At 42.8% G+C, this 21,247-nt stretch overlaps 1 protein-coding gene across 17 annotated transcripts in view; it reads left to right on the plus strand.

The window, feature by feature from the left end:
• AKAP13 (A-kinase anchoring protein 13) overlaps positions 1-21,247 on the plus strand; it is a 266,733-nt gene that overhangs the window by 182,467 nt on the left and 63,019 nt on the right. For 10 of the 17 annotated variants that reach the window (XM_081831641.1, XM_081831642.1, XM_081831639.1 and 7 more), the window contains 5 exons: positions 1,558-1,928; positions 4,113-4,166; positions 7,284-7,349; positions 9,149-9,341; positions 12,467-12,575. In XM_081831641.1, coding sequence (XP_081687767.1) covers positions 1,558-1,928; positions 4,113-4,166; positions 7,284-7,349; positions 9,149-9,341; positions 12,467-12,575 — 793 coding nt within the window. The remainder of the gene's footprint in view (positions 1-1,557; positions 1,929-4,112; positions 4,167-7,283; positions 7,350-9,148; positions 9,342-12,466; positions 12,576-21,247) is intronic. The other 7 variants (XM_081831648.1, XM_081831647.1, XM_081831655.1 and 4 more) reach the window with 3 other exon arrangements.

A 21,247-nucleotide genomic window follows, 5' to 3' on the forward strand; every position in this document is an offset into this window, starting at 1 on the left:
GGAGGGGCAGAGGAGGAGGGAGGAGCAGACTCCCTGCTGAGCAAGGAGTCTGATGACATGGGGCTCGATGACAGGGCTCAGCTCGATCCCAGGACCCCGGGATCACGACCTGAGCCAAAGGCAGATGCTTAACCAGCGGAGACGCCCAGGCACTGCCCCTGCAGGGTTTTTTTTAAAGATGATGAGGGGAACAGAACAGGGCAGTTTTAGTTGAAATCAGCCTGAGTTCACTTCACTGCTCACTGCCTATGTACTGGGAGGGCCTGGAGAGCCAGTCCGGGTCCTGGTGACCCCCACATCTCCCTCTTAGTCTCATCCCTCACGCATCATTTCAAGAGCAATTAACAGAGGAAACCGGATGCCACAGAGTGGGGGGGCGGGTGGGGAACTCCTATGAGCTGGCAGAGATTCAGCCCCAAAATTGTAGAGAATGCTTTTGAAGTGTTAATGTAAACATTTGAAAATACTCTCCTTCTAGAATAGGTCTTATTTTCTATTCCAAAGCTAAAAGGCTCATTAGTTCTCATAATTTTTAAAATCTTAAAGAACTATAAATTTCTTCACTCTTAATTAAAACTTTGAGTAGACTGGCTAATTAGGAAAATACTGTGAAGAGGAAAAATAAACCACAGTATGCCTTTCCCTAGTCCCTGCTCCCTCTCCTAGAAGAACACAATAAAATAAAGATGTTAAGACAGTGCGGTGCCCAAATCTGAGAGTGTGATCATGCATCTTCTAGACACTTCTACTTACTTTCTGGATAAATTCATCTTTTGAGTGTCAGGATGCTCATCTTTCCCTCACCTGTCAAAAGTGTGAGCTCTGGTGTATGTAGCAAACAGAGAATGTCAGGCTGCTTGGGATCAAAACTGTACTATTTCTCTTACGCTCCCGAGGTTGGCCAGAGAAGGAACATCATCACTCACTCAAGACTCCATTGCCAGGACTGATTATGTTACGTGTATTTGGCTTGATGACACTGCCAATCCTCAGTGAGAAATGAGAAAAAGGAATAGATTTCTTCCACGTAGGCATTCATGGCCAGAATGTGGGCATTTGTGGCAGATTTTAGGTAGGGTCATAAGCTATTTTGCATTTTTCAGTTACAGACTTGCTTTGGGAATATTAAATTCAGAATGACATCATGGCAGCCAAGCAGACAACCTTATTTTTAGTTAAAGCTTGGGGGGAAAATTAAACCTAATAGTAAATGAATTTATAGAGTTTTCATACAGAAACCCCAACACATAAGGGTTCTCTTCATTTCAGTTGGTGGTATTGGCCTGTGGAACTGACCTGAACCCGGGTTAGATGTTTTTCCCCTGTAAGAAAGGAATGGTCTGTGTACCTCTAATAAGAGGGTCGAGGGAACACAGACCTAGACCATACCTTCCTCGGGGACAACTTGAATCAAACTGTGACCATGCTTGAAAAAAGGGAACACCTGTTTGACGCCAGTTGTGATCTTGCCCATCCTACCCACTATGAAGCCACTCCTGGGTCGGGACTAATGAGGCCTTGCCATTTCCAACTGTGTGTGTTCTCTCTCCATGACAGCCCGAGGAAGAGCCGCTGGTCTGTGATATCACCGGATCCAGTTCGTCCACCGATGACACCGCTTCCTTGGACCGACATTCTTCTCACGGCAGTGATGTTTCCCTCCCCCAGATTTCAAATTTGAACAGGTCCAGAGATCAGCAGTGTCTTGACGGCTTCTACAGCCATGGTGTGGGAGCTGAGGGCCGAGAGAGCGAAGGTGAAGCTGCCGGCTCAGGTGAGATGGAGGAGGAGGAGATGGACAGCATCACCGAGGTGCCCGCGAACTGCTCCGTGCTGAGGAGCTCCATGCGCTCCCTGTCCCCTTTCCGGAGGCACAGCTGGGGTCCTGGGAAGAACGCGGCCAGTGATGCCGAAATGAACCAGCGCAGGTGAGGTGGACCCGGTGGGGCCGTTGGTTTCGTTTCTCAGTGTCTGCTTGCTTTTGATTCTGTGATTTGGTGTTATCGTGGTAAAAGAATTTAGGAGACACCGCGGTACAGAGGAAAGCAGATGGGCTTTGGAATCAGTAAAACCTGTGTTCAAACCCCAGCTCTGTAACTCAGTATGTAGATAAGCTTGGGCAAGTTACTTGACCCCTCTGGGCTTTAATTTTCTCATCTGTAAAATACCTGCTTTTCAGAATATTTGTGATAATAAATATTGCAAGTGAAATAGGTCTGCTACATGGTGGGGGTTTAATAAGTGCCAACCAGTAGTTCAAGCCATATCTGTTAATAAAATTCATAGATTAAAAACTTGTGGAGGGAATAGAGTCCTGTCAACTTTGAATTAAAAACTAAACATGAAATCTTGTCTCAACACCATCTGTTTTCAAAGTGCTTCCCAGAAATTGCGGTCCGTTTCTAATGTGGAAAGTTTGGACAGAGTCTGAATGATCATTTAATCAGTAAGAGAGCCTAAGAATCATTCAGTATCATTGGATGGTTGGTATTTCTCCACGTATCTTCCAGTCTTTGGGGACATGGGTACGTGTGACCCATGTCACACCTTCCGTTCGGGAGCAGGCTATGAAAAGGTAGTTTGGACTTGGCCTCTGACCACAGGCTGCTTCCAGGAATTTAAGCAGACGGTTTTAGCTCTAACGACCAAGTGCCGTGGGGCCTGCTGTATGTACAGAGTTGTGCTTACGCCCCAGCTACTTTCTGGATGAGGAAAAGCGGCTGAGGGAGCAGGCTGACCGTTGTGTGAATACAGGTGATGTGACAAACTCACCTGGAGCGGTTACAGCTTTTTTCTTTTTAATTCCCTGACCTCCTTACAACACGGCTCAGATTTCAGAGCTATAGATAGGTATGTGGAATCTGATGGCACTCACTTGTTTATTGTTTTATCTAGCCAACATATGTTGAGCACCCGCCACATGCCAGGCATTTCTAGGTTCTAGAGACACGTGAACGAGCCAAAGTCCCCGCCTTCTTGGAGCTCACAGCGATACCTTACACTTGGCTCACGTGCTGCTCTTCTCAGACTTGTTTCATAACAAAGTATCCCACGTGATTTTCCAGTCCTCTCCCTGAGTCAGGTGCCACTTAACCCAAACCAGGTCAGTAGTAACTAGGTTTCTGATCTCCTAGTAAGTGCTCTTTCTGTGATTCCATATTATTTTCTGGTAGAGTTCATAACATTACCTTTAAAAATAAGTAGTTGCTTTATATGCTGGGTAGTTTTTATATACATTTGAAAGCATGGATTATATAAAAAGCAGTTTCTAAAAGCTTTCCTTCCCAGCTTTATTCACGCTGTACTTTTTTTTAAAAAGCATTCACACCAGTTAAAAAATAAATAAGGATGTGGGGAATCATTCCTAGAGCTGGAATTCTCTTCCTGAAGCAAGAATAGCCTCTTGACAGGACATACTGTCAGAGATGCTAACGGCATCGAGAAACAAGGGTTTATTTTAAAAGGCAATCCATTTTTTCTTATAACCCGCTATGGATTTCAGAGCTGGCTGTGACTGTGGATCCTGTAGCTCAGATGAGGAAATTAAAGCTCAGACTGAATGATTTGCCCCAGATTACGTGGTGCTCTTAAGACTGAACTAAGACTAGAACCCTATCACTTAATTATTCATATTTGCAACCTGTATAATATCATGGCATCTCCTCTGTGAGCCTAGCATTGACAGTCCCCTCACACCACTGCCCAGTGCCTCTGGAGTGATGGAAGGGCTTGAATTAGTTTGACTGATGCTGACAGTGTTATCTGCATATAGTATAACCTGAATTTTAAAGTCTTAAGAAAACCCTTCTAAAGCTTTGAATGGCCTTTTTTTAATCCTTTTACTTTTATAATTTAATAAACCTCATTCCTTGTCATCTGATTAACTCTGTGGAGCAAGGAGGGAGCAGAGTAACCCTCCCCAGAAATTGTCAGGCTGTCAGGCCTTTGTGGTTTTGATGTGTTTCTTACTCCACATTCTCTCATTCCCTGCCTTCCTGTACTGTTTCTCTGAGTGGCTCGTGTCTCTCCCCTTCGTGATGTCTGTATGCTTCATGCGTTTGTGTCCATTTTGTTTCACCTCGACACTGACCTCTTCCACCATTCATTTTCAGTTCATTGCGAGTTCTTGGGGATGTTGTCAGGAGACCTCCCATTCATAGGAGAAGGTACAGAGTTCACTAACTTGATGGACTAACTGTGTTGCCTCTGAGCTTCTACTAACAAGCATTTCATTTTGCTTGATCCATGATTAAACCGTCTTTTACAATAATGTCACGTCTGCTTCAGGCAAATAAAATATAAGTATGTATTAATTGCTGATGTCCATTTGCATATGAAATGGTTTTGTGAGTCTGAAATTTTTTCCTATTCTCTTTTTATCTTGAAAGGAAACTTTTTTAGTGTTTTTTCCATCTTGTACTTACTGATGTTCAGATCACTTTGATAATAGGGTCTCCCCGACTCTCCCTAGGAGAATTCAAAGACACGTCGATTGTGCCTGTCTAATGGACCCTGGGGAGTGCATTTTCTTCCCCCACCCCACCCCCCCAAGAAGGGGAAAGAACCAGAAATAATTGTGTGCTGGCACACAGGCCCTAACACATTCTAGGCCCCCTGACCATCTCCACTCCAATGTTGATGTAGTCATTTCCGAAAACAAGTAAGAGGCATCCGCTCATCTCCCAGTCTTCCAACTCCTTAATTATTTTTTGTCAGGTAACATTTTGAAGCTAACAATTAGTAATTTAGAAGCTGAAAAGTCATTTCCAGTCAAAAAAAATGCCGATTTGCTTTTCAGATGCTGAGTTTTACTTTGTTCAGAAGTCGTCACTAGTGACCGTTCCTTCCATTATTTGGGGGAAACAATTCGGAAATCCAAAAACGATGGTGGAATTATACATAGTTTCTCATATTGGGAGACATTTGTAAAGAGGTATTTTCAGTTCTGAGCTGAAGCTCTTCCTTGGGAAGCTGGCAGGTAGTGGTCCTCCCTTCTTTGTCTTTTTCCAGATTTCAGGCACAAAATTGAGTTCAAATACAAATACCCTCGTGAATCTCGGGTGATGAGACTCAGTTGAGTTGTTCTCCCAGGGGAACAAGTTGTTAAATGCCGTTTTCAGTAGAAGTGTCTGAACCCTTTAGAGATCTAGTTAGCTCTCTGTAAAGCATCCACGTGTTGACAGTGGAAGGGGACAGGTGGCTGGATGCAGTCCCAGGAAGCATATAGATAAAGCTTCACAACAGGGCCACACACCATTTCACCCTTAGTCATTTTTCTGCAGGAAGAACGTGAAGTATCACTTAAAATTCTCTATGAAGCCTTAGCTAGTAAAACTGAAACATTCCCACAAGTGTTAAACGGTAGAGAGTGGGATATTTGGGGGTTTTTTTAAGAATCTAAAATTTTCTAAATCTCAAAATAAGGCCAAAGAACCATTAAATGTCACACCCACTAATTGAGGAAATTGAGGATGCTCTCAAAAACACTCGTGTGCTCTCTCTCTCTCTGACAAAAATCTTTAAAAAAAAAAAAAAAAAACACTCTCGTGATAGGAGTTCTCTGCTAGAAGGAAGGGCAGGTCTGCTGCCGCTGAAGGACCACCTGCAGCTTCCTTCCTGGAGCCTTAGGACCCCCCTGTTACGTCCTCCTCCTGTCTCCCTGTCGCTCTCCATTCTCTCCATCCTAAATTTCACCCTGCTCTCACATCATTATCATTTTCTGAGAGTAAAGGGATGTTTAAATCTGTAGAGGGAGAGAATTTTTTTGAATGATAACTTGGTAGTGTATATTCGGTTGCTGATTTACCATGTTGGATATTTTAAAAATTTTTATTAACAGTTTGGAGATTCAAAATGAAATTAATAATTTCAGAGAATGGACTTCTTAGTCTCGTGTGTGTTTGTAAATTATATCAAGGCTTGCTTGCTTCCCTCACACGAGCAAATTATAAGTCAGTCTGATTTCGTTTATCAGGCTGGAGATGTGTCTCAGATGCTAAATTTTCCTTTCCGCTTCTGCCCTTTTGAGCTTTGTACTATTAATTTAACCTGATTTTAAGTGTTTTACTATTTAAATTATTTTTAAATGCCATGATTTTAAAAATTTACTTTTAGAAGGCTCAAAGTTCTTCTGTTTATTCCCCCACCACCTTCCTTATATCTTTTCCTCTGCCAGAAACCCCCCACTTACTAAAACAAAATTAAGTGTATTCAAGGTATTCAAGGGGTTTTTGGTGCCTGTACATCTTCCCATTTGCAAGATTCCAGAGAGAGCTGAGGGAGTGTTACTGTTATTCCCCCTTCTGAAAACAAAAACACGTCACTTAGAATTTTAAGGCCCCAAAGAGTAGCAGTGTATTTTTAAACTGATTTTTTGTCAGTCAGAAATCCTGACCTATTGGTGCAGTTCCCTTTACAGTGTACCTGATATTTTGAATTGGTTATTTTTTTAGCTGATTATATTTACATGGTATTTCCAACCCTAGATTTTCTGTCCCTCCTGCTTTAGAGTAAATATCAGTGCCGAGAGAAAGTAGATGATCAAATGGAGTTTTGCTTTTTTTTTTTTAATCTCGGGAAAATGGATGCAAACCTAAAATTAAGACACATTTCTAACTCGGTACCACAGAATTCCTTTTCTTTTGAAGAAAATACATGCCTTCGTTATCATTAAAATACAAGGAAATGTGACCATTGTGACGTGGCGAATCTTCATCACAAGAGCTTAGTGAGGGTTTAAAGATGGGTGTGAGTGTTGATAGGATATCCTTATTAGGAAAGACTCATGAGTAGATGGACCCTTACTGGAAACATGTGAAGAAAATTGATGACCCAGTGAGCCTACCCCAGTGCAGTTTGACATTGTCCCTTTTAGTCAAGGGGGAGTTTAGTGTAGTTAAGGATTATCACTGTGGCCACGGAGGTCTGAGAGTGGCGTGGCAGAGCGTATGGAGAGATTGTCCCCAGTAGTGGGGATACGTCGGGAGAACACCTGAGGAGGGAGCCGTGGATGGAGTGGGCTCTTTGTTCAGAGTTGTTACCCTGGAACGAACTGACATAGACATTTCCAGCACATTGTCTAGATGGATGTTAGTAGAGCAGTTTTAAGTTTCTGTGGTTTTTGTTCTAGCCTTTTTCTAAATCCTAAGTGTTACGTTCCTTATTTTTTGATGATCAAATAAATCCATCTGTCTCTATGGCTTTTCTTTTCAAACCCAATAACCCCGTCCCTGTTTCCTCTTTTCTCCCTCCATTTCTGTTTCTGCCTTTGATGTCATCCCCAGTATGAGCTGGTGTCCCTCTGCTGTACAATACTCTGCTGCCCTGAGTGCTGACTTTAATTACAGAAGGTATGGTATTGTTCCATGTCCAGCCACCAAAGGGGGAATTATAAAATATGGCACCTGGGCTTCTGGCTGGGAGCTTGCTTCTGTGTGGCTAGAATGCATATGGCAGCGCGCTTTTTCTGGAGCACGGTGTTGAGTTGCCTCTCCTATGGGCATCACTAATCCATTTGAAGGGGTACAGCCTAGGAGGTGGAGGGTGTACCCTGATGCGTCCTCTCTGTCTCAGGTGGCTGTAGATTCGGTGTTTTCTGCACAGACTTGTATCTCTGGCAGACCACCACTCTCTCTGTTTTTGGTCTGTCCTAATTCCCAGAACCTGGGGATTCCCACATCCTGAGGAAAACAATGACAGAAGCAAGGCAGCTAATAAGATGCACTTATTTCTCTTATGTTTCCAAATACCCCAATCTCTTTCTATTCCAAATTCACAGATTCCTCAATGTTTTATATTCTTCTCTCAATTAAGCAGCCAGATTTAATTACTAAAACATTTTCAAGATTAAGTTTTGTGGGTAATGATAGGCTGGTTTTCTCAGGCTTTACAAACAATTCACAATAGAAACCTAAATTTCTTCTTCACTTAGCCTGTCTCTTTATCCCTGGTATTGCAGATGAGTTTCACAGAGGCATTTACTTATACTTAATCATGATTTCTATTGTCATATTGAAATAAGAAAAACAAAATCCATTGTTTAAATTACCCACTAGAGAAAAACAGAAGCATATGGTTTCAGTTCACCGTAGGTAATTTGTGAAATGCAAAAAGCAAATAACAGGCCCTCCGGACTGGCGTATGTGAGCTATTTGTAGAATTAACTGTTGTACAGCTTGAGCAGAGATAACTGCATAGCTTCAGTATACCTTCAAATGCATTTCCAGCTGCTTGTAATGGGGAACATGGTCAGCTACAGCTCTGTTCTGCTCTCTTGCTTATTGGAAAGAAGTTCCCGCTGCAGCTGTAACAGGTGTGGATGATTCTGGCTAGCAGCCCCGAGGCGGGTAGATGGCTAACTGCTCTCTCTAGTCTCCTGCTCACAAAAAAACATGCTTTTTTCACTCTGCAGACCACAAAATCGTTACTCCAGGGATCCCATGCCCTAAATTTGCCCCCTTTTTGGGTCAGTCTTAAAACTCTTAGACTTAGCAGCTTTTCAGCATTTGTTCTTTAAGGTGGCCCATGCGCCTGTCTGCGACTCACAGTTCTCGGGAAACCTGTCAGGCAGTTGTTGGACTGGCCAGACGTGCACAGATGCTGCTGCTCAGAAGTAATACTCAGGTCTCTGGGGTGGACACACACCTGTGAAATAGTAAAGGTCAGCTAGACTGTAGTTGAATGTAAAGTTGTACGGTCCACTTAATGGACACAAGGGCAAGTCTGGGTCTCCCTGTTTGTCTTCTGAAAGTGACTTACACACCTGTTTTCTCTGTGCCGTTAATTCTTTGGCATTGGCTGAGTTAGACTTTGGCAAAGATCAATTACATCAGATCAAGGAAAAACAAAAGATCGGTAAGATAATACAGATGGTATATTGAAAAAAAAAATCTTGAGAAAATGACCTTAGATGGTCCATTTGAATAAGTTGAATGAAGTAAGAAGATCTCAGTGCAGTATTCTTTCTCAGCATGCCAACGCCTGTGGGGGCAAAGGTAGGCGGCACCCCTTGTGCCATGCTCTTGGCGATAGCTTTGCTAGGTGACATATAATATACCAGCAGGGAGATACACACGAAGCAATTTCCTATCCTCCTTTCCTTCCTGAGCCTCGGAAACGGAATGAATTAACTCCTTTTCTCTGTGTTCAGTTTCAGCCTAGAAGGCTTGGCAGGAGGAGCTGGTGCCGGAGACGAGCCATCTTCGTCTCTAGGTGTAGAGTCTGTAAACACCAAAGAGCTCAGGCACCCTTTCAGTGGGGAAGAAAGGGGTGACTCTTTGGTGTCGCTTTCAGAGGAGGATCTGGAATCAGGCCAGAGAGAACACAGGATGCTTGATCAGCAGGTAAGGCTGAAGAGGGTATATACTGCTAACTTGGAAAAATTCACTTTACTTCCCTACGGTGTCCTCACGTTAGGAACAAAGAAAGCAAGACTTACATCCATATAAGGCTACTGGCCGTGATTGCTTACCCATTATATAATGCACTCAATCTAGCACAAAGCAAGTTTTTAGCACTTAATAGTAATTCAAGAATACCATTAATCTGCATTCATTTAAATATTCCATCAAATATTTGAAGCATATGGTCTCAGTTCACAATAAGTAATTTGTAACCTTTTTTAAATTAGAAAAATACCCAGGTTATTAAATTTTTCCTTCTTATCTGAGGACTTCTTTTATCATCTCAATAGTATAAAGTGAGTCTTGAAGTGTGTTACACAACATTGTTAAATTTAAATTTCCTAATTTTTCAAAAACATATCCCTTCCTTGGGGTGGGGGGGAATCTTACTCTTTGTCTTCTCACATTGCCTAGGAAATGGCTATTTCTTTCTCTCTGCTTCCTGCAGCTGTCAGAATTTTTCAGAGAGCATCTGTACTCCCTCCCCGCCTGATGCTCTGCCCTCTTCATGCCTGCCACAGGCACTGCCTCTTGGAGGGCCTGGCCTTCCTCATAGCCGGTCAGGTGACTTTCCCAGGGCTCACCCTCGCAGGCCCTTCATTCCGATGCTCACCACCTGGGATGGGTCCTCAGGGAGTTTGCCTTGAGAACTGGAATTGTATGCTTTTAGAGCATCGCACCCTGCTCCCGGTCTTTTATCCTCCTCTTGAGCCAACGGGACTTTGGATTGATTTCTAGGAGGATTCTGTGATACACATGCAAATGAAACATTTCTAATTAAACAGACACAAAATTAAACACCTGTCTTTGAGTAGGTGACTGGAGTTTTAGGTAGAGAGAGAATGAAACATTTCTAATTAAACCAACAAAAAAGTTAAACAGCCTGTTCTTTGAGTAGGTGACTAGGGTTTTATGTAGACATTTAATGTTTTGTTATACCCCACTACATAGCAGTGATATGCCCAAATAGAAATTGGACATTGGAGGATTACCTTAATAATGAATGTATTACTTACGTGAATGCCCAAGAGAATTTCAGCTGGATGAAAGTCAAATTGAAGGCCCAAAGGAATTTTGCCCGGTTATCCCCTCCCCCCACCCCCCGTGTCTCCTGGGCCTGATAGTTTAGAAAAAGTTAAGAAAAATAACAAGAAGATGGAGAATAGGGTGCCTGGCTGGCTCAGTCAGTGGAGCATGTGACTCTTGATCTCGGGGTTATGAGTTCGAGCCCCACATTGGGTGTAGAGATGATTAAAAAAATAAATAAACCTTTTAAAAAATAAATTTTTGAAAAAGAATATGGAGAATATATTTATTGAGGCAAATGATTTAAATTCAACCTAACGGTAACAGAAAAAGGGAGTGAAAAATAGAAACAATTCTTTATCATGACTTGCCAATAGCATCTTTGGTTAGTAGAGAGTCTGAAGAATAAACCACATTTCATGTGTATACAATCCTTTGGAAGTCTATTGTAAGACCAGACAAAATACCAAAATTGTGGGTTTATGAACAGAATCCTAGACTTACAGCCAATATATCCCTCCGGATTCTGCATAAGCCCTTGTGTGTGAGAACTTCACGCCCATTTGAAGCGACTTGCCTGAGGCCTCATAACTGGCCATTAGCTGGACAGCATTAATCTCAGAATTCTTGGCTGTTAGTCTCACTGCTTTTTCTCACATTTTTGAAGTAGGGGAGTTTTCATGAGGAAATGGGAACATTTTCATTTCCTTAATATTGTTTATGTAAAACCTTTTCTGAAACTCCTATTTCTAGGAATTGGACAGAGGACCCTGTCTGTTAGTAAGTGATGTCAGTTACCACTGAAGTCTTTCTCAAATGGCTTTTCTGATTTAGTCTTTCTAGATGAAGTTGTGGACATTTTCGTGCTTTCCTGTGCTTGTTAACCTTCCTGGAACTGTCTGCTCACCCACACTTTTTGTCTTGTGTGCAACCTCAGTGGGTATTTGAGCTGCTGGTATCTCTGATCTGGACAGGTTGCCTACAGGCAGCTTCCTGCTGAAGGTCTCTGCCTTTCACTGAGGTCATTTTTCAGACCTCACAGTTGTATTTGAAACATAGCAACTGTTTGCCTCAGACTCCACGGTTACACATGGAACAAGTTTTCAATAATCAGAAGTCTTTGGCACACTTGAGTTGAATTCATGGTACTAACAGATTTTCATTGCTTGCCTTTGAGCATGTGCAGATTTTAGCCTACTGTGAAGGGAGGGGAATCATGACAAAGTTAGATAACAGTTCAAAATGGCTCTCAGAACAAAGGAGAGGGAGCCCCTCACCACCAGAAGAGTGCTAGTGAACACTGGTGGACTCTCCTTCTAAGGGTGTTATTACAGGAGCTTCTGCAGTTGGTTGCATTACATGCCCTCAAAGCTGCTGTGGATTTACTGAGGGAGGTAAATTACCAGGTTTCAGCCCCCCTCTTGTTACTGTAGAAGCAGTCTAATCTTAGAGGAGGAAATGAAAGAGATTTAGGCTTCTTCCCAGATGCACAGCTGCCTTGCTCTTGATCTTAAAACACCTTTTATTTGCAGTTCTGTTCCCAACTCGTTAAAATCAGAAAATAATATTACTAATACCTACTATATCTCTAGAAAGGACATTTAGATTCTCGAAGAACAAGAGCTACTGTATGTAGTTCGATATTTCCAGTGAAGTTATTTTGTCTGATTATGCATTCAACAGATGTTTACTAAGCATGTACTAAAGTTTAAAACATTATCAAGCATTGTGAGGGATATGAAACCCACTGTACAGGATGGCTACTCTCATTATTCCCATTTTACAGATAAGAAAAGTAAGGTTCATGAAAGCTGAGTAACTCCTCTGAAGTTAGACTGAGTTTAGACTGTTGTCAAGCAGCAGGGGCAGACTTGAATCCAGTATCTCTAGCTGCAGAGCTGTGCTCTTACCCCTCCCGTGTACTGCCTTCTGCTCCTAGGTTGGGCCGGAAGGTACAGCTCTGTGCTTATCTAGAAATGATAAGAACATGACTTAAAACCTGTTCTTCAGTTATTTATTTTGTTTCTTTAACTTCACAGCCGTGTCACAGATCTAAACAACAGGGATTCAATTACTGTACATCAGCCATTTCTTCTCCACTAACAAAATCCATCTCATTAATGACAATCAGCCATCCTGGGTTGGACCGTAAGTATATTACTTTTTTTTTTAAATTAAGTGTATTTTAAACACTTTCTCTGTCATTTTTCTCATTTTAAGACCCTGTAACATTACCTTCCAAAATTTGCCTGCCTCTTCCATTGAATGGCTCATTTACACAGAGAAGGTGACAGACAGCTCAGTTTTGGGAACTTATTCCTTTTGTCACCTAAAAAAATCTCTTTCGTACATTAAATGCATTATAGTCTTAGGCCTAAACCTGACACGGATTTCTTTAAACTTTTTATTTTGAAGTAATTTCAGACTTTAAAAATAGTTACAACAATGGTGCAAAGAATTACCATATGTTTGGGGACTTAGAGTTCCCAAATGTTATTATAACCATAACCTGGAGTCCCCCACATGTTATATATGTTATATAAAAGTGTCATAACTTTTTATCAATCTTTCTTCCTCTGTCATCATTTCTTTTAAAGTTTTCCTGAAACACTGGAGAATAAGTTATAAACACAATGCAGTTATGTCTGAAAGATATTCTATTCTATTACTGTAGTACAATTATCCAAATTTTATCCAATATTTATTTCCTGAGCTCTTCAAAAACGTCAAGCGTGGGCCATCTGGGTGGCTTAGTCGTTAAGCGTCTGCCTTTGGCTCAGGTCCTGATCCCAGGGTTCTGGGATCGAGCCCCGCATCGGGCTCCCTGCTCCACGGGAAGCCTGCTTCTCCCTCTCCCACTCCCCCTGCTTGTGTTCCCTCTCTTGCTATGTCTCTCTCTGTCAAATAAATAAATAAAAAATCTTAAAAAAAAAAAAAAAAGTCAAGCTCATGAAAGAAAGACAGATACATTTTTAGTTGGTTAAGCATGTGCCAAAAGAATTACATCTGCAAATGATGAATGGAGCTATATGCAGGTTTCGGACCCGCTGGCTGGGTAAGTTAGATGTCTGGCATCCGTAAGCACAGGGCCTTTGCAAATAAAAGATGCTCAGAAACATTATTTGAATTGGATCTAAATGTTTGCCAAGGAAAGGCAGCTTGTTCTTTGAGAAAGCCCACCTTTTTGTTTTAATTTTTAAAATCTTGATTATTTTTCTATGAGTAATTACAATTTAAGATCACAATGTAAAGATTTAATGCTCACCAAGGAGGGAGTGATCCATTATTTGCTGAAAGACCGTGTATTCAGGAGGCTGAGGCAGAGGAAATAAATAAACTCTATGGTGTTTCTGGTGCTTCTTTGGTGTCCCCTGATACAACTCATCTTAAAAGAGTTGGGGACAGGGCGCCTGGGTGGCTCAGTTGGTTAAGCGACTGCCTTCGGCTCAGGTCATGATCCTGGAGTCCCAGGATCGAGTCCCACATCGGGCTCCCTGCTCGGCAGGGAGTCTGCTTCTCCCTCTGACCCTCCTCCCTTTCATGCTCTCTCTCATTCTCTCTGTCTCAAATAAATAAATAAAATCTTAAAAAAAAAAAAAAAAAGAGTTGGGGACAGAAGCAGCTGCCCTGCATTAGGGAGATGACTTACTGCAGGCCTCATCTTTTTAACTTCCACAGTAGAATTAAGACATGATAGATAATTCTATTAACCTTGTCCTCGTTTTCATGATCACTGCTTCACATCTGGCCTGTTTGGTGTGCCTACTGATGACATGTTCTCAAAGATGCGGATGTGACCCTGCAGAATTACAACTGGAATAGCTTTCCCTGTGTTTGTTTGGGTTTTGGTTTTGTTTTGATCTGGCTTTGGGTTAGAGGTTTTGCTGGTATGGAATGAAAATCATTAGAACAAAATAGTTAATATTGGATTTGATGAGCCTGGAGTGCTAGAGCTCAATAGCCAAAGACAGACAGGAAAGCACTCTTAAGTGAGACATTTCAGCTCTTTGTAGCTTCCTTCCCTGACTAGTGAGTGTGGTGTCATGGTGGAGAGTCTACTCCCATAGCAACAGATACCCAACACCAACAGAATGTGTCCCATGGAGGGATCTTTTTCCTATATTTTGTGACACACTCTCTTGCCTCGTGCATGAAACACTTCATTAATTTTTCCTCCAAAAAGCCAGACGGTTTTTGACTGTGTTTTCAGTTGCTAGCCAAACACTAAATAATGTGGCTAACTCCCAGAAGACACTGTCCTAGAGTGCCAGGAGTTATGGCACATGGAGCTTTTCCTCCTTTTGCTGGGAAATGTTCTGCTCCGCTCACTGAGGGTACTGAAATGAGTTAGACTGTTGTCAAGACTAGAGCTCTAAGCAAGAGTTTAATCCTTTGGTTAAAATAGGGTACCCTCATTCTAACTTACATTGTACATTTCATGCACGTTTGAATGATAAAGTCGTAAATCAGGTAGCTAGCCCCACAATTTCCCTGAGTTAGCATACGCTGTAATTAGAGGATTAATCAACTCTAATGACACTGTTTCTCCTTAGTCCCTCCCCATATACAATTAAATTAGTTTTCCCAAGTGTGTTTTTTTATTCTGCTCTAGAAACATAAATTTTTTCACAGATGTAAAACTTCTGGCAGTTGAACAGAAGACTAAACCTTGTGTCCCATGCGCTGTGCCTTTAAGCATCAGGGTCACTGGACAATTCTCGATTTGCCATAGACTGCATTCCAAATCGCTTAAATACTCTGCGTGATTCATCTCTGGTCATGGTCTCCCTAGGTGAAAGGATCATAACTAACATCTACAAAGTGATTTTAAAGCCGCGAAAGCATTCAGTACACTTAAAACGTTTTAACTGTTGTTTTACTGTAAGCACACATTTGGTGGCTGTGTGACCTTGGGCTAGATAGTGAAATTCTGTGTGTCAATTACTTGATTAAACGGGTAATAAAGTGATAAGGCTTAAATGTGCATTTACGTCAAGTCCTTAGCATATTTCCTGGCTTATAAGAAGCAGCTGCCAGAGTCTGTCTGTCTCTGACCAGAGTGTAAACGTTAAAGAAACGAGAACGCCATCCCTCATTGTCTTTAAGTGGCTGTGTCTTAGGAGTACACTTGTCTAGGAACAAAATACTTTCTAAGCTCAACCTTATTTCACTACTTCCAACTTCTACCTGTGCTGTCTCTTCTTCCTTCAAAGAAATTAGCTGCTTCTACCACAGCCTTTCACAGCTGTTAACATTTGGGCATTTCTGAAAATATATGTCTCCTGAGCCTGTTGTCTGGTATGTCCTGTTGGGTCATTTTCTAGAAGAGAAAAACAGAGAAACTCAACATTATTTCTAAGCTGGGATCATTTTCTCATATCCATTGATACAGAGGAAAACACTGAGTAAAGGTGGTGACTAATGGATTTCTGTGTCATTTTCTGGGGTTTGGAAAGTAGACAGGCGACAGCTTACTCGGGAACCACAATGGGTAGGGAAGCTGTCCTCACTCCTGTCTTGGCTGTGCTGTCTTGGGGGGAACACGAATGCATCTCGCCAGTTCATTTTTTAGGGAATGGGAATAGCACTGAAGCTACCTGCATCATGTGGGGAAATGCTGGGAGGGCTGCCCTTAGAGAAACTGCTCCCAGAGATGTGTTTGGTCCCGTTTCTCCTTCTTGCATCAGAGCTGATGGAGTGGAGGCTCCCGGAGATGTGTTTGGCCCCATTTCTCCTTCTTGCATCAGAGAGCATGGAGCAAAGGCTCCCAGCTTGCCAGGAGACCTAGATGATTTCTTGATTGAACTTAATAATAAACTTTGTTTTTGCATGTACAGAATAATTCCGTTATTACAGATGATCCCTTTCCAAGAGTATATTTTAAAACATCTCATTGCTTGTACTGAGAAGATGCTTTCGAATAGTAGAGAAAGTGCTTGGTTGATTGTATCCCCGGAAGGGCCCTCACCACGTTAGTGGTGGTGATGTTAAAAGGAGAATTGTACCCGTTAGATAGATTTTTTTTTAACTCAGAGGCTTTTAATGAGAAATCATTTTCCCTTCATTTTTCAGGGAGTGTTATCACAAAGAACATATATGTTGCATACATGTTGAGGATACGCCTTTAGATATTCATACAAATAGGTTTTTCCTTATGATCCATGAAATTGCGGCAAAAGGTTTTGTGTAGCAAGAGAGCTCATTTTCATTTCCTGAATTTGCTTTGCATTTGGAAATAACTTTAGAAAGCACATAAAGAGGGTACCTTAACTTGTACTAGCCGTCACTGCCCGAAAAGCCAGTGTATGTGTATTCATGCCAGCAGCTGTCTGATCTCTGTCGTTGATGTAGCTGCAGACAGTCTCGGATCACTTAGTTTTTGTGCGGGGTATTACGTTGGTGTAGGGCTTTTTCATTTCATTTAGGACACTGAGCTTTCAGAAATTCTGACAGAGGGAAATTCATTTATTACTTTGTTTATTCAGGAAGCACTTGCCTTACTCTGTGCCAGGCACCAGGCCAGACAGTGGTAGGAGAGGGATGAGCTTAGAGGCCCGGTTTCTTTCCTCACCACATTCACGCAGACAAGAGAACAGGTGCATGTAATAGGAAGTGATCAGTGCAGCAAGTGAAAGAAACACTGGGCTTTTCAGGAGCATCTGACAGGGGCGGCTTACCGGGGAGAAGTAATCTCAAAGTTGAGACCAGCGGGAGACTCGGATTCGGTACAGGAGTGAGTGCAGGCATGCTGCAAGGTATCACGGTTCCGTTCCAGACCACCACGGTGAAGCAGATACCACAGTAAAGCAAGTCAGGTGAATTACTAGGTTTCCCAGCGCATATAAAAGTTATGTTTACACTGTGCTATGGTCACATGTGCAATAACATGTCTTAAAAAAAAAGCCGTGCACATACCTAAATTAAAAAAATACCTTATTGCTAGGAGCGCCTGGGTGGCTCAGTTGGTTGGGCGGCTGCCTTCGGCTTGGGTCATGATCCTGGAGTCCCTGGATCGAGTCCCGCATCGGGCTCCCTGCTCAGCAGGGGAGTCTGCTTCTCCCTCTGACCCTCCCCCCTCTCATGCGCTCTTTCTTGCTCTCTCAAATAAATAAATAAATAAATAAAATCTTTAAAAAAAAATACCTTATTGCTAAAAAATGCTAACCATCACCTGAGCTTTTGGTGAGTTGTAATCTTTTTGCGGGTGGAGGGTCTTGCCTACAGGCTGGTGGCTGCTGAAGGCTGGGGTGGCTGTGGCAATTCCTCAGAATAGGACAGCAGTGAAGTTTGCCATATAGACTGATTCTTCCTATCATGAATGATTTCTCTAGCATGCGATGCTGTCTGATAGCATCTTACCCACAGAACTTCTTTCAAAATTGAAGTCTGTCCTCTCAAAACCTGCTGCTGTTTTATCAGTTAAGTTTGTGGGATATTCTAAATTCTTTGTTGTCGTTCCAACAATCTTCACAGCATCTTCACCAGGAGTAGATTCCATCTCAGAATCCAGTTTCATTGCTCATCCATAAGAAACAACTCCCCATCTGTTAAAGTTTTGTCATGAGATTGAAACAATTCAGTCCCATCTTCAGGCTCCACATCTGTTCCTAGTTCTCTTGCTGTTTTCACCACATTTGCAGTGACTTCTTGCACTGACATCATGAACCCCTCAAAGTCATCCACGAGGGTTGGAATCAGCTTCTTCCAAACTCCTGTTCATGTTGATATTCTGAACTCTTCCCATGAATCACGAATGTTCTTACTGGCATCCAGAATGGTGAATCCTTTCCAGAAGGTTTTCAGTTTCCTCTGTCCAGATCCAGCAGAGGAATCACTATCTGTGGCAGCTATAGTCTTATGAAATATATTTCTTAAAATAATAAGACTTAAAAGTCAAAATGACTCCTTGATCCATGGGCTGCAGAATGGACGTTGTGTTAGCAGGCATGAAAACAACATGAATCTCCTTGTCAATCTCCGTCAGAGCTCTAGGGTGACCAGGTGCATTATCAATGAGTAGTACTGTTCTTGAAAGGTATCTTTTTTTCAGAGCAGTGGATCTCAAGAATGGGCTTAAGATATTCAGTAAAGCATGTTGTAAGTGGATGTGCTATCAACCAGGCTTTGTTGTTCCACTGACAGAGCACAGCCATAGTAGATTTAGCATAATTTTTAGAGGCCCCAGGATTTTTGGAGTGGTACATGAGCATTGGCTTCAGCTTACAGTCAGCAGCAGCATTAGCCCCTGACAAGACAGTCAGCCCGTCCTTTGAGGCTTTGTAGCCAGGCCCTGGCCTCCCCTCTCTGGCGGTGAAAGTCCTAGATGGCATCGTCTGATAGAAGACTGGTCCACACTGAAAATCCGTTGTGTAGTGGAAGCCAGGCCCTGGCCTCCCCTCTCTGGCGGTGAAAGTCCTAGATGGCATCGTCTTCTGATAGAAGGCTGTTTGGTCCACGCTGAAGATCCGTTGTGTAGTGGAACCACCTTCATATTCGAATGATCTCCACTAGATCTTCTGGAGACCTCGCTACTGCTTCACCTTGCAGTTTGATGTCGTGGGGATGGCTGGCTGCCTTAAACCTCCTGAACAACCTCTGCTAGCTTCAAAATTTTCTTATGCAGCTTCGTCCCCTCCTTCAGCCTTCACAGAATTGAAGAGAGTGAGGGCCTTGCTCTGGATTAAGCTTTGGCTTAAGGGAATGTTGTGGCTGGTGTGATCTCTGACCCAAACCACTAAAACTTTCTCCATATCAGCAATAAATCTGTTTGCCTTTCTTATCATTCATGTGTTCAGTGGAGTAGCACTTTGAATTTCCTTCAAGAACTTTTCCTTTGCCTTCACAACTTGGCTGTTTGACACGAGAGGCCTAGCTCTCAGCCTGCCTTAATCACTGTGCTTAATTATTTCTAGCTTTTGATTTAAAGTGAGAAACGTGGGACTCTTTCTTTCACTTGAACACTCAGAGGCTATTGCAGGGTTACTAATTGGCCTAATTTCAATATCGTGTCTAGGAATCAGGGAGGCCCGATGGGCAAGGTGGGTAACGGCTGATCGTTCTCGCTGGAGTTCACTGTCTTATATGGGAGTGGTGTGTAGCGCCCCAAAACAATTACATTAGATCACTGATCACAGATTACCATAACAAATGTCATAATAATGAAAATGTTTGAAATATTGCAAAAATTATCAAGACTGCTTATGGACACAAAGTGAGGAGATGCTGTTAGCAAAATGGCACTGATAGGCTTGTTCAACACTGGGTCACCACAGACCTTCGATTTGTAAAAGTTGCAATATCTGCGAAGTGCAGTTAAACGAAGTGCTGTAAAATGAGGTGTGCTTGTATGTGGAAAGCAAGACCTGGGGTATTTGGGTTTCTTGTCTGAGGGCAGTGGAGTGATTTAAGGTGATTGAATGGATCAGTTCAGACACTTCAGAGAGACCACACTGACATCAGTGTTGGGGAGCAGAGGTGACGGATCAGGAGAAGGCGAGAATTCTGGAATACAGAATCAAAAGAACTGAGTGAGGCGTGACAGACGCCTTCAAGGGTGGTGCCCAGGTTTCTGTTCAGAGTAATTCTTTGGATGTTAGGTACCACTTACCAAACAAAGGAGTACAGGAGGAGGAGCAGGTCTGGAGGAAAAGAGGAGTCCACTTCCGTGCTTGCTCAGTTTGCGTGGCCTGTGGGCCAACCCCACCCCCCCAGAGGGGAGCAGTCTCTTGAGCCCAAAGGACAGCTCTGGCTGAAGGGAGGGCAGGTGTGTGTCACCAGTCCATCCTATGCTGACTGTACTTTAGGGAGGGCAGGGGGTGAGGAGGTTTGGGGTGAGGGAGAAGAGAGCAAAACACAGAATCCTGAGAAACACCACCCCTCCAGGTGTTTTCACTCTGAAGGAAAAAACTCCAGCTATAAATTATGACCATTAGGGCGCCTGGGTGGCTCAGTCGTTAAGCGTCTGCCTTCGGCTCAGGTCATGGTCCCAGGGTCCTGGGATCGAGCCCCGCATTGGGCTCCCTGCTCAGCGGGGAGCCTGCTTCTCCCTCTCCCTCGGCCTGCCTCTCTGCCTACTTGTGCTCTCTCTCTGTCAAATAAATAAATAAAATCTTAAAAAAAAAAAAAAAAAAACTGAATTAGAGAGGCGCCTGCGTGGCTCAGTCAGTTAAGCGTCTGCCCTCAGCCCAGGTCATGATCCCAGGGTCCTGGGATCGAGCCCCGCATCGGGCTCTCTGCTCCGCGGGAAGCCTGCTTCTCCCTCTCCCACTCCCCTGCTTGTGTTCCCTCTCTCGCTGTGTCTCTCTGTCAAATAAAGAAATAAAATCTTAAAAAAAAAAAAAAATGACCGTTAAAAATAATGGACTTGTTTTCTTACTCTAGCAAGTAGGTGTTTGTTTTGTTGGATGAATTTTTTAAGCTGTATTGGAATTCTACATATTCAGAAATAAAGATGGAAAATTAAATATGGTGCTGGCCTAGACAGCCTTTCCTGGAACCAAACAGGCTTGTGACGTGATTCTGTTCAGCCTGGTTTGAGGTGCCTTTGACTTTGTTCTGGAACAGTCTGCGTGCACTGACGTCTTCTGTGAACCCACTTCTCAGCCCAGCCGCGGATGCAGCCAGCAAGGCGGGTCTCCTCCTCCGTCCGCATCTCTCCACATCTCCTTAAGTCTAAAACCCTTTTTTCTCTTGGCTGTTCTTACTCCAGTGATGAGGAGGAGGAGTTGCATAGTAAGTAAGCAACTTTGGTGTCCGTGGCTATTCTCCAGAGTCTGACCAGTGCTGAAAATGCTGTCAGCTTAACTAAGAAATTGGGGACT

The sequence above is a fragment of the Leptonychotes weddellii genome, chromosome 9 (assembly GCF_054177405.1).
Source record: "Leptonychotes weddellii isolate Sample4059 chromosome 9, ASM5417740v2, whole genome shotgun sequence".
Lineage (NCBI taxonomy): Eukaryota > Metazoa > Chordata > Mammalia > Carnivora > Phocidae > Leptonychotes > Leptonychotes weddellii.